Genomic DNA, 27,254 nt, shown 5'->3' with positions numbered 1-27,254 from the left:
TCACTGATAGGCTTTCTGCGGTGGATACAACCACTCTTCTCCACCTCCTGCCCCTCCGGTTTTTCTCTTTATTCTCCACAGATGAACCTCCATCCTTCACAGAGGGAAGTCTTCCGATGGTCATCGACTTTCTTGCCACCAAACCTACCTACTTAACCTGCATCCACAGCCATCCTGTTTCCATCTTCCCTCCTGTTACAACAGAAGAGGGGTCCCTACTTCACAGATAGGGAATTGGGCGGTGATAAGTAGGGAGATGCCACTGTTGGATCGGTGTTTGTTTGTTTGTTTGTTTTTTTAAGATTTTATTTATTTATTTGACAGAGAGAGATCACAAGTAGGCAGAGAGGCAGGCAGAGAGAGAGAGGAGGAAGCAGGCTCCCTGCTGAGCAGAGAGCCCGATGTGGGACTCGATCCCAGGACCCTGAGATCATGACCTGAGCCGAAGGCAGCGGCTTAACCCACTGAGCCACACAGGCGCCCTCTTGGATCGGTGTTTGTGACCTTATCCTCATGTTCTGGACCTCTATCCAGTCATCAGCCATGTGGCCATGAACAGGCCAGTAAAGTAGCCAATACTTTATCAAGTAGATTCTGAGCTGTGCCCAATAAAGGCTCTGCAGTTGGCGCTGGGGGTGGGGGGTGGTGGTGGTGGTGCTAGGGGTAGGAAGGAGACAGTCCCGAGTAGAGAGAAAACTTTGCAAGATAGGGGAATGGAGCCTTGGAGGAACCAAGGGTCCCCGTGTGGCTGAGTGCAGGAAGGACTCAGGAGGCAGGTCTGGAGAGGAAGGCAGGGCCCAGAGTAAGCTCGGTTGTGTACACTAGACAGGGTCATGATTTCGGTTTTAACTCTAAATCATTGGGACAGGAAGTAAATTAATCTTTCTAAGCCTCAATTTCTACTTGGACAAATACATTTTAGAACTCTCTGCTTAGTGGCGTGAGAGTTCCACAAGGGCAAAGAAAGACCCGTGTTTTTGTTTTTGTTTTGTTTTTTAAAGATTTTATTTATTTATTTGAGAGAGAGAGACAGTGAGAGAGAGCATGAGCGAGGAGAAGGTCAGAGGGAGAAGCAGACTCCCCATGGAGCTGGGAGCCCGATGCGGGACTCGATCCTGGGACTCCGGGATCGTGACCTGAGCCGAAGGCAGTCGTCCAACCAACTGAGCCACCCAAGCGTCCCAAGACCCGTGTTTTTACCCATTTTTGTATCCACCTGGTCGGCGCTTAATAAATGTCTCATGTGGGTGAATGAGATCGCGGACTCCACCACCGACCTCAGCTCTTCAATCTCTCTCCGGTTTCCCTCCTGCCCTTCCTTCCCGCCCCTTTTCTCGCCCTTCCTTTCCCTGGCTTCCCAAGCCTTCCCTTCCCTCCAATCCTCTCCTAGCTTCCCGCTTCCTCTTCCCGGCCCGCCCCTTCTCTGCGTCGCGAAGGCCGAGAGGGCGAGGCGGGCTTTACGGCAGCCGCGTTGCGGCGGGGCGGGGCGCCGGCGGCTGGCGCGCTTGGCGGCAGCGGTGGGAGGCAGGCCGGCAAGCAGGCAGACGGAGTCGCAGGCGGGTGGCGGCGGCCGTGCTTGGTAGTGAGGGCGGGAGGGAGTGAGTCACTGAGCGTGTGTGAGGGAGGGAAGGAGCAAGCGGGCGAGCGAGCAGCTCGCGCCGTTCGCCCGCAGCACCAGCCAGGCCCCGCCGCCGCCCCGCAGCCCAGCGCCGAGGCCGGGCCGAGCCGAGCTGGGTCGGGCCCGGGCCATGCTGCTCACCGTGTACTGTGTGCGGAGGGACCTCTCCGAGGTGACCTTTTCCCTCCAGGTCGACGCAGACTTCGAGCTGCACAACTTCCGCGCGCTGTGCGAGCTCGAGTCCGGCATCCCCGCCGCGGAGAGCCAGGTATGCCGGGCAGCGAGCGGAGTCTCCCTCCGGGGCTAACCCTCCTGCCTCCGGGTCTCACGCCCTCCCTTTGCTATGGGTGAGAATTTGGGGGTGGCGGGAGCAGGATGGCCTCTCCCAGCCCGCCCCCGCGTCCGGGAAGGAGCTGGAAACGCTGGCTGCCCCCACACACGCCGAGCGTGGGGTGGGGTGCCATGGGAGGGAGCGGAGAACCTGACCGCAGACGCACCCACTGCAGCCTGAGGGGCGCGTGGACAGTTGGGTGGCCCGCCCCACCTTCTGGCTCTCTGGCCCTTTCTCCCCTAATAATCCCTCGTTTGGGGTGGTGTGGACCTACGTACATTATGAGCAGCCGTAGAATAGAAGCAGCAGCTCGAGGTTTGCAGGAATTCGTACATCCTGCTTCCCCAACCAGAAATACCAGTTTGGATCACTGTGGTAGGTTGTTGTGCATCTGCTTTTTTGGAGCGGGCTCCTGCTTAAGCAAACGTAATTTACCTTTAAATGTAGAGGTTTGCACTCTAAGTGAAGGAAAAAGTTTTGAGACTTCCATTACCTTGTTTTGAGGCATTTGGAAATGCCCTGTTCCCTTTGCCCTACCACATGGCATTTCTGGTTAAATTCTTTAAAAAAAAAAAAAAGGGCAATTTCCCCCCTTCCCCCCACCAAAGGGAGGGCAGTTATTAGTTCAATTCAAGTTGTTTGTTGCTCTGGTTTCTTCGCTGGGAGCAGGCCAGAATCTCTCTTTATTTCAGGCCATAATTCAGTTTGGCTGGGTTCAAAGTTCGTTGCTTTATGAGGATATTTTTGTGAAAACGGCCTAGTATATTCTGGGTGTGATTCGCCTGTTTCATTTCCCTACCCAGCTGGAAGGAAGTTCAGCTGCTCTAACATTTCAAATAAGCAAAGTAATTTATTCTCAAAATGCCTTGAGGCTGCCCCCAAACAGAATTGGTGACGATAACTCTGGCCTTCACGCTAAAACATTTAAATCTTAACTTGATAAGTGGACCTTGGAGGACATGGTCTGAACATTAAGAAAATTATAGAAGTCCTGCAAGGCCCCAGAATATAAATCTTGATTTCCTACTGCAGTTATGAAATAGTTCCAAAAACTATTGCCTAACTACAGCATGTTCTGCCCTGTGTTATAGTAAACAGATGCGTCAATATTTTGTTCAGAAGCGAGTATGATTCCTTTACAGTATGTGAACTTTGGAACCTTGGCATAAAGCTGAATATCAAGAAAGATTTTGTTTCAAGGTGCAAAGTGTCACTCAAATAGGTCAACTGATGAAAGTTACAAAGAACTTGGTTAAAGGGATTCTTTGAGCCTTTTTCTGTAAACAGCTAATCCACAAAAACTGAGGAACCAGTTCCTGTTAGTGAATCCCTCAAGTGGAGAGCTAGGAAAGGACAGTTTAATTAGGGAGGGACGCTCAACTCTTAAAATATTTGAAGGTGGCTTTTCTCTTATCCTGGTTACACTCAGCAGCTGGTGGGGGAAATAAAAAATTAAGATGTAAGTTGATTTTGTTGTTATTAGGACTTGGAAGAAGATGAAGGTTGGCACTGCCTCAGATCCTGCCGGTTTTGAGTGAAGAGTGTGTCAGGTTGGCACAGCGCAGGGTGTGAGGAGTACCTCAGTCACTGAACAGTCAGGCTGACTCCAGATTTCTTTCTTATTCCTTAGGTCACCTATGGGCATTTACTTCCTTCCCAAGCCAGATTAGCATATGCAAACCTGGGCTCCCGGTGCTGTGAACCTTGTATTACAGAGCGGTAAACAGCTCCTGTGTTTCAAGTTCGTTCCTGTTGGCTCCATTGTAACCTAACACAGATCTATTTTAAGATGTCTGGTGGTCGGTTGTCTTTTCAGTTGTTTGCCCATCGGGCAGGAACAGGATCCACCCCAGACACTTGAGTCATTTCCCTTCACCAAATCATAATAGTAAGCATCGTTATAGTTCTTACCTACAAAAATGTCGCTTACGCGAGGCCCCTCTCCCACCCCTTTACCTCCCAGATTCTCCCCTATTACTCATTTTCCCTTTCTTCCTTTCACAGTTCTCTTGGTCTCTTGACCTCTCTCCTCTTAGTTACCTTCTCCATTCTCATTCCTTCTCCTCCATTTTTAAAGGGATTTTTTTTCTTTTTAATGTTCCTGACTATTCTTTCCCGTCAAGATCTCCACCACTGATGTCCAAACTTTTTTGGTTATGTATCCCTCTGAGTAAAATGTTTGGGAACATACATCTTTGTGATATATAAAAAGTTACAAACATTATGAACAAATGTGATACACGTTGTATATATATTTGCACATATATGTATATAACTGGAAACATCAGTTATGTAATACACATGAAGGAATACCTTGTATCCATTATGAACAACCATAAGATAGAATTTAAGGAAGGATGAACTCAAATAAATGGAAATGAAAATTCCAGTACTGTTCTGTTCCTTCATATTTAAAGAATTGCTTTGCATGCCTTCCCTGCATTGAGGATCACTGGTTTTGAATTCAGTCTTCCACATCAGCCTCAGTAGTGCCTAAGTATGCACTTGGAAAAGGTGTTAATTTTTAACAGCTCTGGTCTGATTATAGTAGTTATAATGTGACGATAACAAATTTAGACTAGAAACTATCTCTGCTTGTACATGTGATTAAAGCTGGGCATGTTCCATCTCTTAATACAAGTGTGGGCTTGGAAGCCCGTCATGGCTCTGTTTGATACTTTGATGCAGACTTGGCTGGGCAAACTTCAAAGAATTACCAGAACTTAGCTTCACTTTAAATTAACGTCTTTGTATTTTTGAAACATCATTATAATTTACCCCTGTAGGTGGCATGTGATAAAGACGTGTGCAGAATGTGTAAGGACTCTGAAATGAAAGGCATATTTAAATACCAAATAATAGCAGTGACTGTATGATCCTGGAAAAGCAGCTCTGTACACAGCATGACTTGTGGTTTGTAAAGCACTGTTTTAAATCCGTGGAAACTGAAATCTTCTGTTGTAGCTGGTTTAGACATGTTTATTTTCGCAGGTAATTTTTTTGTTCGCAGGTAATGTCACCCCCCCCCCCCGATAAATACTACATATTCATTGTTGAGAATGAACAATGTAACTTACAGGAAAAGATAAGGACAGTAAGTTACTACCTCATAACCCCCGAATAACTGCAGTTTGCTTAAGATTTTATTTATTTGAGAGAGAGGGAGCGAGAGAGACCACGAACATGGGGGAAAGGGTGAAACAAGCTGTCTACTGAGCAGAGAGCCCAACATGGGACTCAGTCCCAGGACCCTGGGATCATGACCTGAGCTGAAGGCAGAGGGTTTACCCTCTGAGCCACCTGGGCACCCCTGCAGTTTACTTTTTAGTGGATTTTTTTTTTCTGTGCTTACTTCCTTTTACATATGTATCTTTTAAACACGATGGCCTGAACTACACTAACAGTTTCAACTTTCTTTGTTCCCTCAACACTACATTGTCAGCATTTTCCCATTACATATCACATTCTTCAAATTTATCATTTTAATGGCTATATCATATACCATCCTATCGATGTACTACAATTTATTTAACAATTTCCTTATTGCTGAGCATTTGAGTTGGGGAAAATTGGAATCAGTTATGAGTATCATTTTCATGGATATCTATATACCTAAGGCTTTGTCCCCATTTCTGATTATTTTCTCAGGATATATTCTTAGATACGGAATTGCCAGGTCTTTTGAAAGGCTCTTGGTAACTGTTGCCAAATTGTTTTCCAGCAGGGCTGTAAAAGTCAAGCTGTTGCATGAAATAGTTCATGTAGATCACTTGACATACAATGGGCTTTCTGTTACTGGTAGATACTATTATGTAGCCATTCAGATGTGAGTCCAAAGATTTTGAGGCCAGTGTCTGGTCCTTACTGCTAGAAACATATTGCGATTTCTGCTGATTGAAGGCTCTCATTCAGAGACCGGGAAATGTTTGATACCATGCTTACAGGTCCTGGAGTTGTTTTAATCATACTGTTGTTGAATGTTCATTGAGAGGAGAATTCCATCTCGAGGGTGACCTCTCTGGAGTAAGTCCTCGCAGGTGGGCCACTTCCACAGCTAGAGACTCGCAGCAGGATCAGTTTTCCTGTTTGATGTTCTCATCGCTGGCAAAACTAGAATTTTTAGCTTTGTGGCCTTTGAGTTGAGTGTTTGGGTAGGAAGCATCACCAGTGCCATTACTGACACTCAGTTTGTTTTGACTGGTAGAAATTTGAAACCATTGGTCTGATATTCTGTTAAGCTAGAAGATCATTCAGACTTATTCTAGGACTTAAGCTATAAAAAGATTGTCTTTCTTAGACTTTTAAACCTGTCTTAACAAAAAGAAATCCGTTCTTTGTGGTAGTTACAATTTCAGCTAAGCTTTTGTTTATCTCATTTGTGTCCTTGACTCAAATGGAGTACGCCTGCTGCTCTGTCAGTGTGAAGGGTCTTTGCTCCTCACCCACATTCTCCAGTCGAGTATTTTTAGGAAGTGGGGCAGATAGCAATATTCTACACTTCCTATATGTGTTTGGTGCTGGTTATTACCTGGATCTTATTGTTAGATGAGGCTGTCTTACTTTGTAAAAAAATTACATTGTCTGCGGAGCAAAGACTGTGTTAAAGGAACACTGTGGAGTGATGTACGGTGTCATCACTGTACGGTGTCCTCTGTGGGAGACCACAGAGGGAGCAGTTGCGAGCGTTCTTCTTGCGTCCAGAGCAGGGGATGCAGTGAGCAGTAGACAGGGTTTAGATCCCTCTGGTGAGGATAGGCCCTTAGTGGATCGCTTGCTAGCTCTTGTTCAGGTCACCCGGTGATGCCCCAGGCCACTTTGGACTTAGGTTTGGGGAAGCTGTATGTGGTCCTTAGGGAAGATTATGGGCTCTGTAGTCAGGCAGACATGGTTCCACTCCTAGTTCTCTTCTTAAGAGCTGTGTAGTCTCAGGTCACTGAACTCTGTATCCGTTTCCCTGTGCATAAAATGGGAACAATAAGGCCCACCTCATAAAATGATTGACACTTTCATGAGAGGATGTTGGGAAGTGGGAGACCTCAAGAAGCCATTCTGATAGAAGTGCACATGGCAGTGGTGTTTGATTGTGGCTCCTCAGGCTGAAGAGACGCCAGTGACCTGGTGGCCCGGAGCATTCTGATGCTGCTGAGTTTGATTTCCTGTTGTTGATAAATGTTCTTTTATAAGTCCAGTTAGAATGTGTCCACTGACTATCTCTGAATATACTGATAGTTAAGTTTCTGTACCCGGAAAATTAAGGAGTGGGCCGTGGACCACTTGGTCCCTTCCTTGTGGTGGCTTCACCGTGTCGCTGCCACCTTGTAAGAGCTGCCTGCGTGGTGTTTCTCTTGGCAAGCCTCTTCTTGCTGCATACCCCAACCCGTGACACTTGTCCCTTTCGATTTCCGGTAGTTGTCCCAGCAATCCCACACGTTGCTGTAGGACTTTCAGGTTGTATTGCAAACAGTCTGTGTTGATTCTGTTGTGGGAGAAGCAGAGAGTGTGACCAGATTGATGGAATGATGCCTGCAGTCTCTTGTAACATGTTTGAACTCTGTAGGTTGAGGGTAAGAACGAACATTACATTTTCTAGTCATGTATAGAATTTATAAAGTATCGGCATCCCTACAAACTCTGAAATCAGTTTCTTGTGCATCCTCAGAAGTATTCGGTTTTGGAAATTCGGCTTCCTGTTCGTCCTGTTCCTCACGTCAGTGCAAATTCTGCGAGCAGATAGGACAGCTTGTTTTTCCCTGTACAGATCCTGTACTTTTCAGGTTCTGTGTCAGGCAGTCTGACTGTGAAAGCTTTGAGGACACAAGAGGAAATGCTGTAAAATGGTAGTGGGGCAGAAAGACCTGGAAGGGACAGCTGTAGTGATTCTCGAGCCCCACCTGCTTGCTTGACAAATGGGGACTGTGAAGCCTGGACCAGCTGAGGGATGTGGCCCCTCTCAGAGCCAGGACAGGACTTGGGCTCCTCCGTTGGCCTGTGGCCTGGTGCAGAGCCAGTCGTTAGGGAGAAAGCCTTTCAAAGCCAGAGTTTGCTCTGAATGCCCCTCGGGGGCATGTGACAGTGTGGGGTAGGTTTCGTGTGCCTTCGTCGTAAAAGCACCCTGTGTCCTCCGTGCCCGTGCTTCCTGCAGCGCGGTGCTTTGTCTGCGTTTCTGCTCTCAGGTTTTCTTCAGTGTTGGTCGCACCTCGTAAAAATGTTTTTATTAGTAGTACATCCCTGATCCTTTTTGCCATCTGTGTTTAGTTTTTCTTTTCTGAATTTCTTCCCCTTTCATCTTCCAGTCGTAAGTGTGACCGAGCTTTGGGAATGGTAGGAGGGATGCAGAGCAGGTGGTGTTTGGAAAACTCACAGACGTGCCGGTGTGCAGGATCATTTAGAAGTGGACACACTGGGTGTCATGTCCAGCTTGGTGACTGTAATTAACAGTGCTGTATCATGTACTTGAAAGCTGCTAGGAAAGTCCATGTTTGAAATTCTCATGTCACACGCGCGCGCACGCACACACACACCCGACATTTGAGATATGGCGAGCAAAACAAAATCCTGCCCTCAAGTAGCTTACGTTTTAGTGGGGGCAGAAAGACAATAAAGAAAAAGATTTATAGGGGCGCCTGGGTGGCTCACTGGGTTAAAGCCTCTGCCTTCGGCTCAGGTCATGGTTCCAGGGTCTTGGGATTGAGCCCCGCATCGGGCTCTCTGCTCAGCAGGGAGCCTCCTTCCCTTCCTCTCTCTCTGCCTGCCTCTCTTCCTGCTTGTGGATCTCTGTCAAATAAATAAATAAAAAATCTTTAAGAAATAGATTTATAGTATGAGAGGTGAGGGTACATTTTATTTTATTTTTATTTTTTTAGATTTTATTTATTTATTTTACAGAGATGACAAGTAGGCAGAGGTGGGGGGAAGCAGGATCCCCACCGAGTGGAGAGCCTGATGTGGGGCTCAGTCCCAGGATCCTGAGATCTTGACCTGTGCCGAAGGCAAAGGCTTAACCACTGAGCCACCCAGGCACTCTGAGGGTACTTTTTAAATAGACTGATGAATGAAGGGCTCTGAAAAGGTAATGTTTGATCAGAGACCTTAAGAGAGAATGACTGGGGAGCACCTGGCTGGCTCAGTCGGCAGAGCATGCAACTCTTGATCTCAGGGTCGTGAGTTCAATTTCCACATTGGGCATAGAGCCTACTTCTAAAAGGAGATGACTGGGAAGAGAACATTCCTTAGGTAGAAGAGCAAGAGAAACAGTCCCAGAGGGAAATTGATCATGTTATTTGGGAACAGCAATTACAGTATGAGATGAAGTCAGAAGGAGAGCCAGGGACCCAAATGGTTTGGGCCTATTTTGTAACGGGAAGGACTTGGGCTTTTTGTTCCAGGTGTGATTGGAAACCACTGGGGGGTTTTGAGCAGGGACTGGCGTCTGATGAAAAGGGACACTGGATGTAGTCTTCCTGCTTTGTGCCATGTTACTTCTCAGTGCTTTCTACTGTACAATCTTTTCTGGTCGTAGATTGTCTATGCTGAAAGACCTCTCACAGACAACCACAGATCGCTGGCTTCCTACGGCTTGAAAGATGGGGACGTTGTGATTTTACGACAGAAGGAGAACGCCGACCCTCGACCTCCAGTGCAGTTCCCAAGTAAGACATCCCTGACACCAGCATCAGGAGAGTGTAACGTGGGCCGGAGCAGTGGACTGCCTTCGGGTTCAGAGTGCAGGGTACAGGCTCTGACTGCCCGTTGGTTGCTGTGTAACCTCGGATGTGTTAACTTTCCTACGTCCGTTTCATCACCAGCTGTGAGATAGGCTGTGAGAATAGTGCACTCGCAACCTCTGGCACACAGCGTGTCCGCGATAAACGTTCGCTTCTACTGTTATCAATAATAACTTTATCCTTGGGAAGGACTTAGGAGGCCACCTCTGCCTGTGATTCCTGACTGACTTTTGCTACTTTGTGCCTGGCCTGCTGCTGGTAGTCAGCCAGGCATGTGCCCCTCTGTTACGTGGTCTCATCACTGTTGTGGGGGAAGAGATTCCTCTTTATAATTTGTTATCACTAATAGATGAAGCTCTGATTTTAAGTAATGTCTTCAGTGTTATGTAGCTAATAAATGAAGACATGGGAACAAAATGTGGTATTTTTTCCCGTTATACTGACCTTTAAGAGCATTAAGCCGCCAGACCACCAAATTCTGTTCCTTCCCTGCCAGCCATGTTAATCCTGTGAAAGGCAGCTGTTGTCTATCTTGATGTTCCGTCAGATTAGGGGTTTATAATCTGGAATCTGTGCATTGGGATTTAGAGTGATTCTGTGTCCTTGAAAGAATCACAGAATTGGGTGGCTTCGCACATGTGTGCATTCGATGGAGAAAGAGTCTGTAGCTTTCCTCAGATGCTCAGAGGGGTTCCTGATCTGTAGAAAGTTGACAGGGTTTTGAGAGGGAACTGTTTGATGAAATGTAATAGTGTTTTCCGTTCCCTGTTATCTTTGGATAGATTTCTTTCCACAGTGTTTAGTCATTAGGATGGCTGGTTTTATGGTTTGTGGTAACAGCTGATGGGTGTCTGGGTGACGATGACAAACCCTAGCTCGGAACACAGTGCTTCCATTCAGCCTGAAACTGGGGCTGTGACCATGATGCACTGTTCTCCCGGATCGGGGTTACAGTAGTCCCTCAGGGCTACTGTTAAACTTTAGAAAGAGCTGGGATTCGAACGTGCCAGTCAACAAAAACCAAGTCTGCCTTTGGTTAATTTGGTGAGATGGTTAGTTCTAGTGACTGGTTTTTGTTTTTGTTTTTTTCCCCCGGCACTGTCCCATGTGGACCAGACAGCCAGTAGGTGGGGGTGGCGAGGGGATCTTGGTCTGTCAGGTAAACAGGTTTCTCAGAATTACTCTGAAGTGAAGGGACTCTCAAGATAAGGGTAACAGGGTTAGAGATAAAATTTCTCCACCCACAGAGAAGGCCCGCCCCTGTGTTTTGCCTGTTGGTATAGATTAACTCCCTCAAACGTGTACACGCACACATAAACATTTACTAGCTGCCCGCTGAGGTCTGTTTGGAGAAAGTGTCTAGTTGAACCCGTGCTAAGAGGCAGAAACTGACGCTGGAATTTAAGGATTCCCTCCTTCTGTTGATGTCCCGTACGCTTCAGGACGGCCTCAGACTTGGGACAGGAGTGACCCTCAGATACATTTTTGGGATTGAGGAGATGCAGCTCCACTCAGTTCTAGCGCCCCATTCTCGCTCTGCTCTACTTTTTCTTTGCTAAGGTAAAAACTCCTTTTTAAGTAACAGCTATATTGAGATGCCATTCATATACCATAAGTTCACTCATTTAAAGGGTACAGTTTGGGGCGCCTGGGTGGCTCAGTGGGTTAAAGCCTCTGCCTTCGGCTCGGGTCATGATCTCAGGGTCCTGGGATCGAGCCCCACGTCGGGCTCTCTGCTCAGCGGGGAGCCTGCTTCCCCCTCTCTCTCTGCCTGCCTCTCCACCTACTTGTGATTTCTGTCAAATAAATAAATAAAATCTTTAAAAAAAAAAAAAGGGTACAGTTCATTGATTTTGAGTATATTCCAAGTTGTGCAGCCGTCACTACAATCAACTATAGCACATTCTCATCACCTTAAAAATAAACTGTACCCATTAGCAGTCATTCCCCATCTGCCTCCAAGCCTCCTGGCCCCGGGCAACCATCAGTCTACCTTCCGTCTCTGTGTATTTTCCTATTCTGGACATTTCATATAAATGGAATCATATAATATGTGGGTCCTTTGTGTAAGACTCCCTTTTATTTTCCTTTCATTTTAATAGGGTCAGCCCAGCCTGCATTTTAGAACCTGGGAGTTGTATCCTTTAACTCTGTTCTATCTTTTGGTGACCTAAGCACTGGGAGAGAACCTGAACATGTTCCTTTTTCTTCTGTTTGTCTCTCCTGTAGAACAGTTCTACCTGCTAGCTCCCCAGGGCATAAGAGTTAGCAGTGATGCACAGATGAAAGCATAAATTCCGACGACGAATGTGTTCAGCAGAAACTTGTAGAATTTTACATCTAAAATGGATTCAGGTCCCTTGGATTGTATAGTATTCTTTCCCCAGGGTGTGCAGGCTCTTTGAAACATGTCAAAGCGGACTGGGATTTTTCTCAAGAATTACATTCAGAATTATGTGGTTATGTTTATTGAGACTAGCTTTAATGTTTTAAAAGCACAAATAAGTAAAAACTTGTCATCTCTCCTGGGATACTGTATAAGCCAAAAATCTAGGGTTACTACCACTGTCGGCACCCCCTTTTCTATTCTTGCCTGTGGGTTCACCCAGACTGCGGTTAGTTGAGAGCGGGAGCAGGGCCAAGGTCAGATGTCTACAGTTACCATTTACGACATGCCATGTACCAGCAAGTGCTGTTCCCTTCAAATGCTTGTTTTGATGGAGTCACTGGAAGTAAACTTTGAACCGATTTTCCCCAACAGACTTACCCCGCATAGACTTCCGTAGTATAGCCGTGCCCGGCACGTCAGGCTCCCGGCAGCGCCAGCCACCAGCACAGCATTCCCACTCATCTCCTGGAGACATAGCTTCATCTCCTCAGGGCTTGGACAATCCGGCCTTGCTCCGAGACATGTTGCTGGCCAACCCCCATGAGCTGTCCTTGCTGAAGGAACGCAACCCGCCCTTGGCAGATGCTCTGCTCAGTGGAGACCTTGGTAAGCTTACGCATATGGAAGACTGGCAAGCTGACCCGAGGGGAAGTGGTTCCATCGCAGCACGTGTGGAGAAACTCAGGCAGCTGGTGTGTTCGAGCCTCCGCATCACGCGATTGCTTGAACCTACCAGGTGCTCTCTGAGAGGTGGATCCGGGCTAGTGTCAAGGGCTGAGTTTACTGGCAGTAGCGAGAGAATTCTACATCTGCATGGAGTTTTGAAATCCAGCTTGACCAGCCTCCTCCATTGACCTTATTTTCAGATTGTTTTCACAGCGTATAACCTGGGTACTCCTATTTTAACCTGTTCAGTTAGACCCTCAGTTTGAGAGCACACCAGTAACCCAGCTTGCTGCCAGGTGAAATGCTTTTAGTTACAGAAACCATGTCTGGTGCCATCAGCCTGTATGGTAAAATGGAACGAACCCTTTTATTTTCTCCCGCCCCAAGTTTAATGGGAGCAGGGTTGTTGCCAACAGCTTGTTTGGAGCTGTATTTGATCCATTCTTATATTAAATAGAACATTTATTTTTAGTTAGCTTCATGAATAAAGTTTTTCTCTGTAAATTTCTCTAGTTTTATTCTTGGGCTTATGAAACGGTACTGATTAAATTTTAAAACATGACAGACACTTAATAGCTCGTTCTTCAGTTGACCATCTTTTAAATCGAGGTAATACTTACCTAACAGAAACGCACAGATTTTTTTTTAAGTATACATTCATTGAGTTTTGGCAAACTCAATGTGACCACCCTAGTCAAGATACAGAACGTTTTTCTCACTCCAGAAGTTCCAGTATATTCTCTGCGGCAAGTCAGTTTCCTCCCCTGATGGGCTGCTGCCATTCTGATAATTGTGGTTTCGATCTTCATGTAAATGGAATCGTACACTGTGTCCTCTCTCATGGCAGACCTCTTTTGCTCAGCTTAATGTGTTTCAGATTCATTCATGTTGTGTGTGTTAATAGTTCATATGACCATTATTCTGGTGTCTTTGATTTCTTATGTAGCAGATCTAGTCACCAAAGACCACGGTGATGGCAAGTTGAAGTTTATACATTTTTATTCATCCTCATTTAAGAAATAGCAAAATTAAGGTGGTTCTTGTAACACACATTTTCTAGCAAGCAATATTTCCTCTTCACTCATTTTCCTACCTGTATTCACCAGGTCAGATAGGTAGGCTAACAGTAGTTTGCATTTAACTTACCTGGCTTAAGGCAGAGGCTGTTATAAAGGGAATGAAACTAGAGGAAAAACGGGGTTGTGGTGCATGGTTTTCAGTGGTGGTGGTGACGTTGATGGGTTTTTTGTTTTTTAATTGAAATATAGTTGACACACAACGTTACTGTAGTTCACGTGTACAACAAACACCGTGATTCATCAGGTCTGTGCCTTACGTTGTGCTCACTGCAGACACACTGCTTGTCACCACACAAACACTATTACAATACCACGGACAAGATCCCCTGTTGTCATGCTGTTTTATCTCTAGGTAATAGGTTCATAAGGGCAGCCGGGGAGGAAAGCAACGCAGCCATTATCTGCCACACAGATAGTCATTTCCGTTCATTTCAATTGAAATATTGTTACCTCTGGGTAAAGACACTACAATGGATAACTTCTTACAGGAAGAAATGATTTTTGCAAAGACTTAATTTCTTCATATTAAATTTAGGTGACGTACGTAGTCTTGCCTCAGAAAACAGCAAGTAAATGTAATTGTTCATTTAAAATAATTCTTAGGCATTTCTGCATCTCTTTACAGTTGTATCTTGAGAAACTGTTTGATCTGGAAGAGTACTAATGAAGAATGGAAATAGAGCGGTACTCAAGATTTTCTCCTTTATTTTTGTAGAGAAATTTTCTAGGGTCCTGGTGGAGCAGCAGCAGGACCGAGCCCGGAGAGAGCAAGAAAGGATTCGTCTCTTTTCTGCTGACCCTTTTGATCTTGAAGCTCAGGCAAAGATAGAAGAAGATATAAGGTAATGACCCTTTCCCTAAAGAGCGAACTTTAGAGAATCCAGAGTTCCCAAATGACAGGTGACCCTGTGTCAGTCGGGCATCTGCTCTGAAGCAGCCTCCTTGTTTTTGTATTTGAGAGAGCAGTTCCGCCTTTTAGGTCTTCTTTCCTCTTCCGTTTTCCTCACACGTTGATTCAACGTATGACAGTGGCACAAGTACCTAACTTAATGACGTTCTCTTCTAAAAGTTGAGTGAAGACTCCGGGACTGGCCCACAGTGCATCATCAGAGCAGCTCAGGTAGATGACTACAGGACTGAGCAGCGGCCCCTGCTTGGTGAGACTGTTCGGGCAGCTCCACAGGCTGCCTGACTGCAGTCTCCGTCCGTAGACATAATGCGTGAGCCCTAGTTAAATTAAACCCAGGCTTGGGTGCAATCTTGGATCAGAGAGCGATCTCTGGACAGATGGAACTCTGTGGTCCTAGGGCTGTTTGCCTCCTGCAGCTCTTGCACTGGCCTCAGTAGACAGCTCTAGCTTCCCTAATGCTGTGGTCCTCACCTGGGGCTACATTAAAATCACATAAGAGGCTTTAAAACTGTAGGTGCTTGTGCTCTCCCCTCAAATCTGATGGATCAGAATCTTCAGAGGTAGGGCCAGAGCAGGTACAGTGATGCTGATGGCAGCCTTGGTCACATTACTATCACGAGCTAGATGCTCTTCAGCCCCTTAGAATGGAAGGACAGCCGCCCCCCCCCCCCCACATTCCGTTTTTGTTGCAAATGGTGAAGGCCTTAGTATAGTCTTCCCTGTCTTTTCCGTGTTCTTGGTTTTCTGTGGCTAACTATAGTCTCCAGGCAGATAGATCAGAAGATCAATAGTAGCTTCATACCATGTCGCAAAACCTATGCCATTCATTTCACTTCATCTTACCACGTAGGCACTTTATCATCCCACATCATCGTGAGAAGCGTGAGTACAGTACAGTAAGGTATTTTGAGAGAGACGCATTCATAGAGTGTTTACTACAGAATATTACAGTTTTTCTATTTTATTATTATTGTTGCTTCTCACTGTACTTCACTGATAAATGAAGCTTTATCTTAGGTATACGTACACAGGAAGAAATATAGTATATGTGTAGGATTTGGTACTCTTTGTGGTTTCGGGTGTCCACTGGGGGTCCTGGACTCTCTCCCTTGCCTTATAGGAAGAACTATGTTCTTTGCAGTCATAGTCTTTTGTTACTTGAATGAAGCCCAACTTGGTCATTACATTATAATGTCAGCTTGGAAGTCAAATAATGGTTATTTTATTTTTTGTTTCTCTGACTACCTCTGAAATCAGGGAAATTTAAGTTATTTGTCAGAATCAGTTGACAGCTCCAAGCCGTTCTTGTTCTTTTTGATGAAGTGCCCACATTAATTGCATCAGTATATTAGTATATGAATATCTTTGAAAAAAACATCTCACTAGTTAAATCTACCCAGAGAAATAGAAAAAGACATTTGTGTTTTCTGAACTAGACTCCATTGCAGCTCTAAGGGAACTTGACATAATTCTGAAGAACAGACATGTTCAATCCAGGAAGCAGGAGCAGTGGGAAGGAAAGTGGGGAGGCATCAGAGCCAAACCCTAACACTGCCCTGTTGGCAGAGTAGCAGTTAGAGGGGGCATGTTTGTGTGTCTTGCGGGAGGTGGGGGAGGTTAAGGAACTGGGGTAATGTGTACACTCTTTTTTTTTTTTTTTTTTTTTTTTTAGATTTTATTTATTTATTTGACAGAGATCACAAGTAGGCAGAGAGGCGGGGGTGGGGGGTGTGGGGAAGCAGGCTCCCTGCTGAGCAGAGAGCCCAATGTAAGGCTTGATCCCAGGACCCTGAGATCATGACCTGAGCTGAAGACAGAGGCCTTAACCCACTGAGCCACCCAGGTGCCCCAGTGTGTACAGTCTTTTATTTTATTTTTTTTAAGATTTTATTTATTTGACAGAGAGATCACAAGTAGGCAGAGAGGCAAGCAGAGAGAGAGAGAGAGAGAGAGGAGGAAGCAGGCTCCCTGCCGAGCAGAGAGCCCAATGAGGGACTCAATCCCAGAACCCTGAGATCATGACCGGAGCTGAAGGCAGAGGCTTAGCCCACTGAGCCACCCAGGCGCCCCGTGTACACTCTTTTAAAGAATACCTTGTGCTTCTCAAGAGATTCTCCACATATAGAGCCCAGAATAGCCAAAATGACTGGTATTATCTCAGAATCTGATTTTGCTGAAACTTAACTTGGTGGAGTCAATGCAAGGTCAGGAGTATACAACTAATTTTAGTTCATTTCTAAATTTAAGAATGTGGCATAAGAGAAGAGCTGTGTAATTCTGTCAGTCGCTTCCTGCAGTTTGCTTTGGTATGCTGCACAGTGATTACCCAGGGCACAACTGCACTGGGGTATGCGAGCTTGCGTATTTCCCTAGATTAAATAAACGTGCCTTCGATTTCCTGAAAAATTTCGTGTATTATTACAGAATGGCTGATAAAATGATTAGTTCAGTTGAGGGGGAGTATTACTGTGAAAAGGACAGGCACTGCAGGTTAGAGCAGGGGTTGGCAAGCTTCCCGTGGATCGCCAGGCAGTAAATACTTTAGGGTTTGCAGGCCCTGCTGTCTCTGTCGCAAGGGCTCATTTGTGCCAGTGCGGTGCCAGCGTGGACCTACCTGATACGACCTCTTGGAGACCGGCAGTGCGGCTGCGCTCCTGTGGGGGTGTTTTGTTTTGTTCTTTTCTTTTCTTTAAAGGTTTTTATTTATTTGACAGAGAGAGAGTACAAGTAGACAGAGCAACAGGTGGAGGGAGAGGGAGAAGCAGGCGTCCTGCTGAGCTGGGAGCCGGATGCGGGGCTCGATCCCAGGACCCTGGGATCATGACCTGAGCTGAAGGCAGCGGCCTAACCTGCTGAGCCAGCCAGGCGTCCCGTCCCATGGGCGTTTGTTCACACAAACGGATGGTGGTCCAGACTGGTATAACTTATCCCCAGTCTGGGGCCCCCTCCTGTTTGTGCATCAGTCTTTAATTGCGTTGCCCAGCCCTGCCCTCGTTCCCATTAATGTTGGTAGTGTTTGGTGTTTTTAAAAGGAGGTTGGGAATGAAGGTACAGGAGGTTGGAGAAAGCTAGAACAGGAGGTTGGAGAAAGCTAGAACCCCCTTTTAGATCCTTTTCATATGTGGGAATAGAATATGTCTGGTGTTTGGAGGAATGGTTTGACAGACAAGTGAACTGTGTGTGTGTGTGTGTGGTTTTCTGAGCGATAGCAGGTAGCTAGAGGGACATTTGCTCAGCATTTGCTGAGCATCTGCTCTTCTGTCAACACTGTGTTCTAGATGCTCTCCACCTCTTAGCCACACTATAATCGGAGCTGCTACACTCACTTAAAGGTAGAAAACCCAGTCTCGGGGATTAAGCAGAGACACAGTGCAGACCATTAACACCCATATATTATATTTGCCAACTATTTCTAACGCACCAGACATAGGAAATGTACCAGATGTCTAGTAAATCCTCTGTTAAAATTGAAGCATTCGTGAAATTCTCACATTCTACAGAATTAAAATGTCGTGACCCTTATACTCTGGAGGTTTATTCCTGTTTCTGAGCTCATAAAGGAAGCAGAACTATTTTGCGGGAGAAAGCCATGTGCAGGCCTTCAGATTTGCTGCCAGCTGCGTCTCACCACCTCACCTGTTCCAGGAGAGAGCACCGGTTCCCATTTCCATGACTCAGCTGCTGTAATAGGGGCACAAGAGGTGTACAGATGTTGGGTTGGTTTTTCCCCCAGTCAGTTTAGTGAAAGGAAAACTGTGGAGGTTCCAAGGCCTTGGGGCTCGGGCCGGAGGCTGCACTGCAGGCAAAGGAAGAGCTGGTGGAGTGGCCTTATTTGACCTCCTTCTTGGGGCGCAGGGGCTGGTGTGGCTGCAGCTCTTGGGGCGGTGGACAGCGTGGGGGTGTGGGCAGGCAAAGCTCTGGTGGCCGATGATCTTGCCACGGGTGTGTGTCCGGGCCAGCTGGCGGGGGAACGGCTCGATGGCACCGCCCCGCAGACAGAACACCAGGTGCAGGCTGGACTCTGCGGCTGCTGTCGTCAGAGCGTCCGTCTGTCAGTGCTTTGCCCGCAACATCAGACCCTGCTCTCAGGTGGGATGCTCCCATTGACTTGGATTTTGGCTTTGTTGCTCTCACTGGTATCACTAGGCTCAACCTCTAGAGTGATGGTCTTGCCCATCAGGGTCTTCTCGAAGATCAGCATCTCTGCGTCTGCCACTCAGCAGCTCGCTGAAGAGAAAGCCAAGTCTGTTTTGAATGTTGTGACTTTGAATTAGATTCCCTTTCCTGGAAATAATGATCTTACTGTGCTTGATTTTGGTGTGTTACAGGCAACAGAACATTGAGGAAAACATGACGATAGCTATGGAAGAGGCTCCTGAAAGTTTCGGCCAAGTAGTGATGCTTTATATTAACTGCAAAGTGAACGGACACCCTGTGAAAGCCTTCGTTGACTCAGGTGACGTCTTGGTCTTTGTCTCTCTGTCTGTCGGACATTCTGACCTGACACGAGGAGAAGGGGGGGCCTGATGCCTGTGAAAGCGGGCAGAAGCCTGGACTGCTAACGAACCTGGGAGTCACTTCACTTGCCCACCTTTTGTTTGTAACAGGTTTATTTCTTAATCGTTTCTTCATTGGTTTTGTATCATGCAGTATGTCCTTTATCTTCCTACCCCCCTGATTGGGCAGCCTGAATTTTTAGGATACCTCTGTAAGAAGTTTGCGAGTACATGGGTTTAGAAGAAGGAGCCATGAGAGGCAGCAGTGTGGGGTGTAGGTCAGACCAGTACCTCATCATGGTCTGTATGGCAGCCCTTTGCCGGGAGCTGCGAGAAGTCGAAGCATGTATGAATCAGGGCTCTTGCCCTGAAAGAACTTGACCGCCAGGTCAGTAGACAGGGAGTTCCCCACCTGAGATTGTGAATAGTGCCTGTACCAGCTGGTACCTTTTCTCGCAGTAGTAACTGCTTTTCAGTCAGACCATACAGAGCACCGCGTGGGTGTGGCTTATTGGTCTCGTGTGTCTTAATCCTGGGTAGCTCGCTCAGCCTGTGAGATGGTGGGGTGAGCTCCTGGAGTAGTGAAAGGCCCTGTTCAAGTATGACTTTCCTGCATTCCTTCATCCACAGCTATCTGAGCTCATGCTCAGTGTTTGTGTCTTGAGATACATACGTTCCTGAGAGAAGCACATTTGCTGATAGTTTAAAAAAAGTGTGTGTTGAATGCCGTAGGCGGGGCACTTGCGCGGAGTGTTTGGGAGGAAGACTCACCGACTGGAGCTTCATGGGGCTCATATGAGTGAGAGAGACAGAAGTGTACATAAGAGACCCTAAGGGTAACATTCAACGTTTACTGAGCCCTTACTGTATGCCAGGCAGCACACTCAGTGCTTAAAATAGATCATCTTAATTTCACTTAACCTTCAGGTTACCCCAGGGAGCTGTGTTCAGCTATTAACCCTGTTTTGTAGATGAAAAAACTTAGGTGATGTCGCTCTTCAGGTAGACAGAGCCCATGAGTCGTGGACTTCGGATTCAGCCCCAGATCTGTTTGATACCACAGCTCAGTGACCGCAAAAATCAGGTGCATGTTGGCTAGCCGTGGAGACCACATTCTTCCTCCGACTGGGCTGCTCGGGCGTGGCTTCCCCCCCAGAGCGGGCATCGGAACTGCCCTGTCTCCACGGGCAGAGGAAGGGGCATGGAGCCGAGTCTTGAGAAAAGGCAGGACAGTGTTGAAAGGGGGCCTTCTTGTCTTGGGCTCGCTTACTTTACAACAGTAAGTAGCTTTTGTGCAGTAGAAAGGGGAGAGAGGAAGAAAAGAGAGATCGCCTTCTCCAGTTTTTTTTTTTCCTTCCTTTTCGCTGGACCTTCTTGACTCTAACCTTCCTTAAATGCCAAGAGCTTTTAGTGCCCATAAAGTGTCAGGTGCCTCGTGAGTAAAGTGAATGGGCAGTGATGGGATTGAATGAGAGGGGAGAGCCCTGGGCAAGGCCAGTCAGCTGCAGAAGAGGCGCGGTTTGACCTGGGCCTTGAGCACGAGGGGGATTCAGAGAAGGGGGGGGCACTCTGTCTGCGGGAGGGTCAGCGGGAGTGAGAGGCAGAGGGAACAACTGGTTCCTGTCGAAGTGAGGGGTTTAGAACAGAGTGAAAGGCTGATAGCTGCATCTCTTCGGGCTGCTATAAAAGAAGACCATCAGCCGGAGGCGGGGGGGCTCATACACAACAGATTTCCTTCTCCTGGTTCTGGAGGCTGGGGAGTTCTGGACCAAGGTACAGGCAGGTTCAGTGTCTTCTGAGGACCCACTTCAAGGTCGCAGACGTTCGTCTTCCCGCTGTGTCCTCACATGGCAGAAAGAGTGAGGGCGCTCTCTGGGGTCTCTTGTACAAGAACACTCATCCCGTTCCGAAGAGTTTCACCTCCATGACCTGATCCCTCCCACACGCCCCACCTGCTGATGCAGCCACATTAGGAACGTGATGGTTTCAACGTAGGAGTTTGGGGGGGACACAGACATCGGTCTGTAGCAGCCGGAAGCACTTCGGCCGGGGTGAGGTGGACTGTGCAGCTGTGGCGAGGGGGTGTGCGGCTGATCTTACAAAGAGGAGGAGCCGTGGAGGATGTTTTAAGACTGAAAACAGTGACAGATCTGGAAAATTCTGTATCCCTCAGGGTCAGAGTTAGAACTATTTCCCTTGCTTTAAATTATACCTCTGCAGAGTGGTTTGAAAACCAGAGAACTTGTCCACTAGTGAGGGGAATAGGGGGTGAGCCACACTGGTTGCTATAGTTAGAAGAAGGAAGGTCAGAAATAGAAATTGCATAAAACTTACTCACAGGGTTGGAGCAGAGTCTGAGAGTGGGGAGAAGGCTGAAAGACAGGGAGTCACGCGTGAACAGTGCCGAGTTTTATGTTGCAGGAAAGTAATTTCATTGGTAAGAGAAATCCGAGGTGAGCACTACTTGGGGGAGAAAGGGCTTTATACCTGTTGGCTTCGAGAAGGAAATGTCCAGCACACAGCGATAGACTAGAGTCCATGGGAGACTAGGACCACATGTAGGGGAAACAGAGACCGTCTCCTGCCCAGGCCCCTCTGGCCGTACAGGTGAACACACGCAGGAAAGGACCCTGACTGCCCTCTTGTCCTGGGGCATGCTTGTTGGTGCAGAGATGGGGAGTTCAGCTCTTCCTTGTTGGAGAGACTGCAGGTTTCACCTGGTAAATTACACTGTCCCAGAGTCTGAAATAAAAATAATCTAGTAAGATGTTTAGAGATACTTGGTGAAGACGGAGCTGAGTGTGAAGTGGTGCTTACCTTAGCGTTCCCTATCTGTAGACACGGGTTCCCCTCCAGGTGGTTTTGCTTTCTGTCTGTAACGTTTTAAAATGTCATCCAATTATTACATTTCAACAAAGTATTCTTTCGTTCCCTGCCAGGTTTCTACACTGTTTCAGATTCCAGCGTGGAACTGAAAGTTGAATTCAGTGTGGTGGGAACAGCTAAGGGCTAGCTTAAGCTCGGTGTGAGTAATTGTACTCAGACAAAAGCGTGGGGGTGTATTTGCTCTCTGCCTTGTTCTCAGGCTGCATTTTTTAATCTTAACACAAGTGTGGGCTTTGTTTTTATTCTCTGATGTTTCCCTCAACCTCCAGGTGCCCAGATGACTATTATGAGCCAAGCTTGTGCAGAAAGGTGTAACATAATGAGGCTGGTGGACCGTCGGTGGGCAGGGATCGCCAAAGGAGTGGGCACCCAGAAGATTATTGGAAGGGTACATCTAGGTGAGCAAAGGCACTGCGGGAGTCTTTTCAGAGTAGCAGAGTCTTAAAAATTTATTCTTCAGAGGTTTATCTGATCCGGCAAGCCTAATCCCCAGAAATGTTAAATCCTCTGTTCTGTCTGTATTACACATGTACATGTTCTAGCTGGTTATAAAAAGATCAGTCACTGTGTACTTCCGTGTTCCTGCTCCTTAGAATCCTTTTCAACTATTTTAGCTCATTTCTTTTGGTGCCTGCCTCCATATTTCAAAATAACGTGTGTGTTGTGCTATTATTGATATGTAAATACTGTAGAGAGCTGAGCCATCTAATTGAAAGTGATTGTTTTTCCGTTTGTGTCTAGTATTATGTTTCTTGTAATAATTCTTTTGTTTCAGTCATTTGGGATTCTATGTGTTACTCCATCCCCAAACACTTACCTAGTTGTGTAAATCTTCCTTATGCATTTCTTCCTGTTGACGGTTCTTCTGGAGACTGGACGGGTGTCCAGAACTGCGCCACAGCTGCTGTCACAGAAGTTCCCTTCCTGGGTCTCCAAGGCCGCTTTCCCCTTGCTGTTAGATCGGAGCACGTGCGTCCCTTCTCTACTCTTTGTACTCTTGCTCCTCAGCCTGTTAAGAGTACAGCTTCCAGTAGCTGCCCGAGAGAAAGTAAGGGAGGAAACTGAGTCCTTAAATGTCAGAGCGTGTCTTTTTTTCCTTGTATTCTACCAGTCTGGCTAAGTTGGAAATCATCTTTGTTTTCCACAGTTTTTGTCAGTGTTGCTGTAGAGAAGCTGGCTGCTGTCCCAATTCTTGATCCTTTATGTGAAAGATTTCTTTCCATTTCTGAAGCTTGCAGACTCTTCTGTGACCTCGGCGTTCTGAAATTTCGCAGGGCTGTACTCAGGTGTAGATCTGTCTTGCGCTGTGCTGCGTCCTTTTCACTCCCTGCACCCTCCCACCTCCTGGATGTCTGTTGCTTGGGTGGAATAACCCGTCTCTCCTGGGCTTGTCTTCTCGTTTCCTTTCCTCTTTCTCTCTTCATGTGTCCTGGGTGTGTTAATTGTTTGCCAGATTTCCTCAAACTTGCCTTCCCACCTTTCTATTACGTTTTGCATTTATTTGACTTCTGTGTTAGATGCTTTTCTCAAACGTCTGGTGATCCTTGGCATCTGCTCATATTGAAACTGGGACACCAGAAGGCTATTTGGAAGATGACTTGGGTGGGCAGTCATGGCGGTTGTGGGGGATCTGGAAGTTGAAAGGGAGAAAAGGGGTAGAGCTCAGTAAACTTAACTTCATCCCCCTGGGTTTCAGTTACCTGCTTGCTGTGTCTCTGTCTCGTTCTGTGCCCGCCTCTGTATTGCCCTCTTGAGAAAATAAACCCCTGGTCTGCTGTGGGGGTGAAAGGAAGTCGCCTGACTGAGCAGAGAGAACCCCGAGATCTAACTGTGCCTCCCCTAGAGACTTTGACCAGTCTTCCTGCTCTGCACCCACCTCTACCCCTGTTTGCACAGGACCTTATTCATCGCCTCTGGGGAGTTCTGAGACACGAACTGGCTTGCTTCCCTGTTTTCCTTACTGTCCTCTGCTTTCTGTTACAAAATTATGTTTCAGTTTTGTGTCCATGATTTTTATCCTTAGTGATTTATACCTTAAAAAAACAATTTTATTGTAAATTTTTAAGGAGTAAATGGAGGTAAATACATGGGTTCAGTCCTTCATCTCTAACCAAAATTGTTCTTTTTCTTAATACTTTAAATCCTTTTGAGTGAGACTCAACTACTAGGTACCATTTGGACTTAATCTCCTTCTGGCCTATTTTCCATGCATTTTGTTCTTGCAAAAAAAAGTGGTCATATATGGGGCATCTGGGTGGCTCAGTGGGTTTAAAACCTCTGCCTTCAGCTCGGGTCATGATCTCAGGGTCCTGGGATCCAGCCTTGCATCAGGCTCCCTGCTCAGCGAGGAGCCTGCTTCCCCCTCTCTCTCTGCCTGCTGCTTTGCCTACTTGAAATCTCTCTATGTCAAATAAATAAAAAATCTTAAAAAAAAAAAGTGGTCGTATGGGGCACCTGGGTGGCTCAGTGGTTTAAGCCTCTGCTTTCGGCTCATGTCATGATCTCAGGGTCTTGGGATGGAGCCCTGCATCGGGCTGTCTGTTCAACAGGGAGCCTGCTTCTCCCACTCCCGCCCTTCTCTCTGCCTACTTATGATCTCTGTCTCTCTGTCAAATGGATAAATAAAAATCTTTAAAAAAAAAAAAAAAAGTTCAGCTTACAATCACAGTTATGCTGAGAAAAGAGTTCATTTAAAAAAAAAAGTGGTCATGGGGCGCCTGGGTGGCTCAGTGGGTTAAGCCGCTGCCTTCGGCTCAGGTCATGATCTCAGGGTCCTGGGATCGAGTCCCGCATCGGGTTCTCTGCTCCGCGGGGAGCCTGCTTCCTCCTCTCTCTCTCTCTGCCTGCCTCTCTGCCTACTTGTGATCTCTCTGTGTCAAGTGAATAAATAAAATCTTTAAAAAAAAAAAAAAAAAAAAAAAAAAAAGTGGTCATATAACTTAAACCATTTTATGAAAAAATAACATTTTCTCACTATTACTGTGTATTTCATAAGCATCATTCAGATGCATAGCATTCTCTTTATGGGTTTAATGGTCAACTTTTAGGATAAAATTTTCCCCCAATATTTGATTATTGTAATATGGCAGTGGTAGTTTTATGCACATTTTAATTTTTTCTTAGTCAAGATTCCCATAAGTGAAGCTGTTGAATCAAAGGTTATGAATCCTTAAAGGCCCTTGATATATTTCTAACTCATAACCAGAGTGGCTTTCCCAGTGCTGAATCAGTGTTTATCTTGAGGTCCTTATATAATCAAAGATTCTTAGTTTTTACTCCCTTACTGTACAGATTAAAAAAGGCTGGTTTTTTTTTTTCATTGTAAGTTTCTTTTCTTTTATTGCAAGTGGTAGTTTCTGCCCATTTCTCTCTCTCTTTTGTAATGTATTTGTCTATTAGAGTTTCTGTGTTTTCTTTTGTTGATTTATATAGACTAAGAATAGTTTAAACACCTTCCTTGCATATACTTCCCTACACACGGTGGACCTGTACTGTCACACAATGGTTGCTTCCAAGTCCGAATTCTCAGAATTTCCGTGGTTTTAAGTAGGAAGATGATAGGAGGAAGTAAAGTAAGTACCAGTCCCCTGTGTCCTCCTTCCTTGTGGACGGGCACGCTGTGCCTGTGATCGGAAGAAAGCCTGCAATTATAAAGGAAATCTAAGTGAAGGGGAGCTATGTCACAGATAAGAGGACTCAGGATATCCAAAGTGGTAATTCTCCCACATTCGTCAAGAGCAGAGTCATTGTAATACCCTTAAGATCTCAGCAGGTGTTTTTGGTTTTTTGTGAGACATGATGCTAACTTAAAATTTTTTATGGACTGTTTATTGTAGGAATAGGCGAGATACTCTGGAGTAATTTCCTCTTCTAGATGTCAAGACCACAGTACTAGAACAGAAACAGACCCACGTTTACATGAACCAAGCTTGATAAATGAGAGAGGCAGTCTTACAGAGCAGAGGGAAGTTTTCAGGAAAGGTGCTAAGACAGCTGGGTATCCATGTGCAAAAAATGAATCAGAACTTGGACCCTGTCTCTCACACACAAATGTCAGTTCAGGGTTGGTGAAAGGCAAAGTCAGAGCTTTTTTTTTTTTTTTTTTTTTTTTTTTTAAGATTTTATTTATTTATTTGACAGACAGAGATCACAAACAGGCAGAGAGGCAGGCAGAGAGAGAGAGAGGAGGAAGCAGGCTCCCCGCTGAGCAGAGAGCCCGATGTGGGACTCAATCCCAGGACCCTGAGATCATGACCTGAGCCGAAGGCAGCGGCTTTAACCCACTGAGCCACCCAGGCGCCCAAAGTCAGAGCTTTTAGAAGAAAATATAAGAGAATATCTTGCATGGGGAAGGGGTTCCTTAAAGGTTAAGAAGGAAATTATTGACAGATTTGGCCATATTAAGATTAAGAACTTTCATCAAAAGGCATAAAGAAAGTGAACAGACATAAAGTAGGAAAGAATTTTTATAGCACATAGGACTAATAAAAGCACATAGGACTAATAAAGGATTTAGATTCAGAATATATACATTCTGTGTGTGTTGTCTGTCCTTCATCTCAGTGAAAAAGACAGTATAGGGGTGCCTGGGTGGCTCAGTTAAGTGTCCAGCTCTTGATCTCAACTCCGGTCTTATCTCAGGGTTGTGAGTTTAAGCCCTACATTGTGCTTCACACTAGGCATGGAGCCCACTTAAAAAAAAAAAAAGAAAAAGAAAAGTTTGCAAAAAAATTACAGAAAGGACCGAACAGGCACTACTTTTTTTTTTGTTTTTTGTTTTCTTTCCTAATTAGAAAGTGAACAGGAGCGAGGGGAGGGACAGAGGGAGAAGCAGACTCCGCACCAAGCCAGAGCCTGCTGTGGGACTCCATGTGAGGACCCTGGGATCATGACCTGAGCCAAAGTCAGATGCTTAACTGACTGAGCCACCCAGATGCCCCAGGCGCTATTGAACAGGAAACCCAAATGGTTAAATATATGAAAATTTGTAAATTATTAATTAGGGAAATAGAAAATTACTTGCCAGATTAGCAAGATTTTAAATCTGATAATACCAAATGTTGACGAGAATGTGGGGCAGTGGAAGTTTCATACACTGCTAAAAACATTGTAGAAAATAATTCAGCGTCACCCAGCGAAGTTGAGCCTAATGTCC

At 46.0% G+C, this 27,254-nt stretch overlaps 1 protein-coding gene across 4 annotated transcripts in view; it reads left to right on the top strand.

The window, feature by feature from the left end:
- The first annotated feature begins 1,492 nt into the window (after positions 1–1,492).
- The window catches only part of DDI2 (DNA damage inducible 1 homolog 2), a 44,703-nt gene continuing 18,941 nt past the window's right edge, over positions 1,493–27,254 (top strand). For 2 of the 4 annotated variants that reach the window (XM_032361162.1, XM_032361169.1), the window contains exons 1-6: positions 1,493–1,886; positions 9,469–9,598; positions 12,435–12,668; positions 14,523–14,649; positions 19,046–19,173; positions 22,369–22,497. In XM_032361162.1, coding sequence (XP_032217053.1) covers positions 1,749–1,886; positions 9,469–9,598; positions 12,435–12,668; positions 14,523–14,649; positions 19,046–19,173; positions 22,369–22,497 — 886 coding nt within the window. In that variant the 5' untranslated portion in view covers positions 1,493–1,748. Of the gene's footprint in view, positions 1,887–9,468; positions 9,599–11,115; positions 11,234–12,434; positions 12,669–14,522; positions 14,650–19,045; positions 19,174–22,368; positions 22,498–27,254 lie in introns of those variants that run through there. The other 2 variants (XM_032361164.1, XM_032361163.1) reach the window with 2 other exon arrangements.

The sequence above is a fragment of the Mustela erminea genome, chromosome 10 (genome assembly GCF_009829155.1).
Source record: "Mustela erminea isolate mMusErm1 chromosome 10, mMusErm1.Pri, whole genome shotgun sequence".
Classification (NCBI taxonomy): Eukaryota; Metazoa; Chordata; class Mammalia; order Carnivora; family Mustelidae; genus Mustela; species Mustela erminea.
Note: the sequence above shows the minus strand (reverse complement) of the source record. Positions and strands in the feature narration are given on the sequence as shown.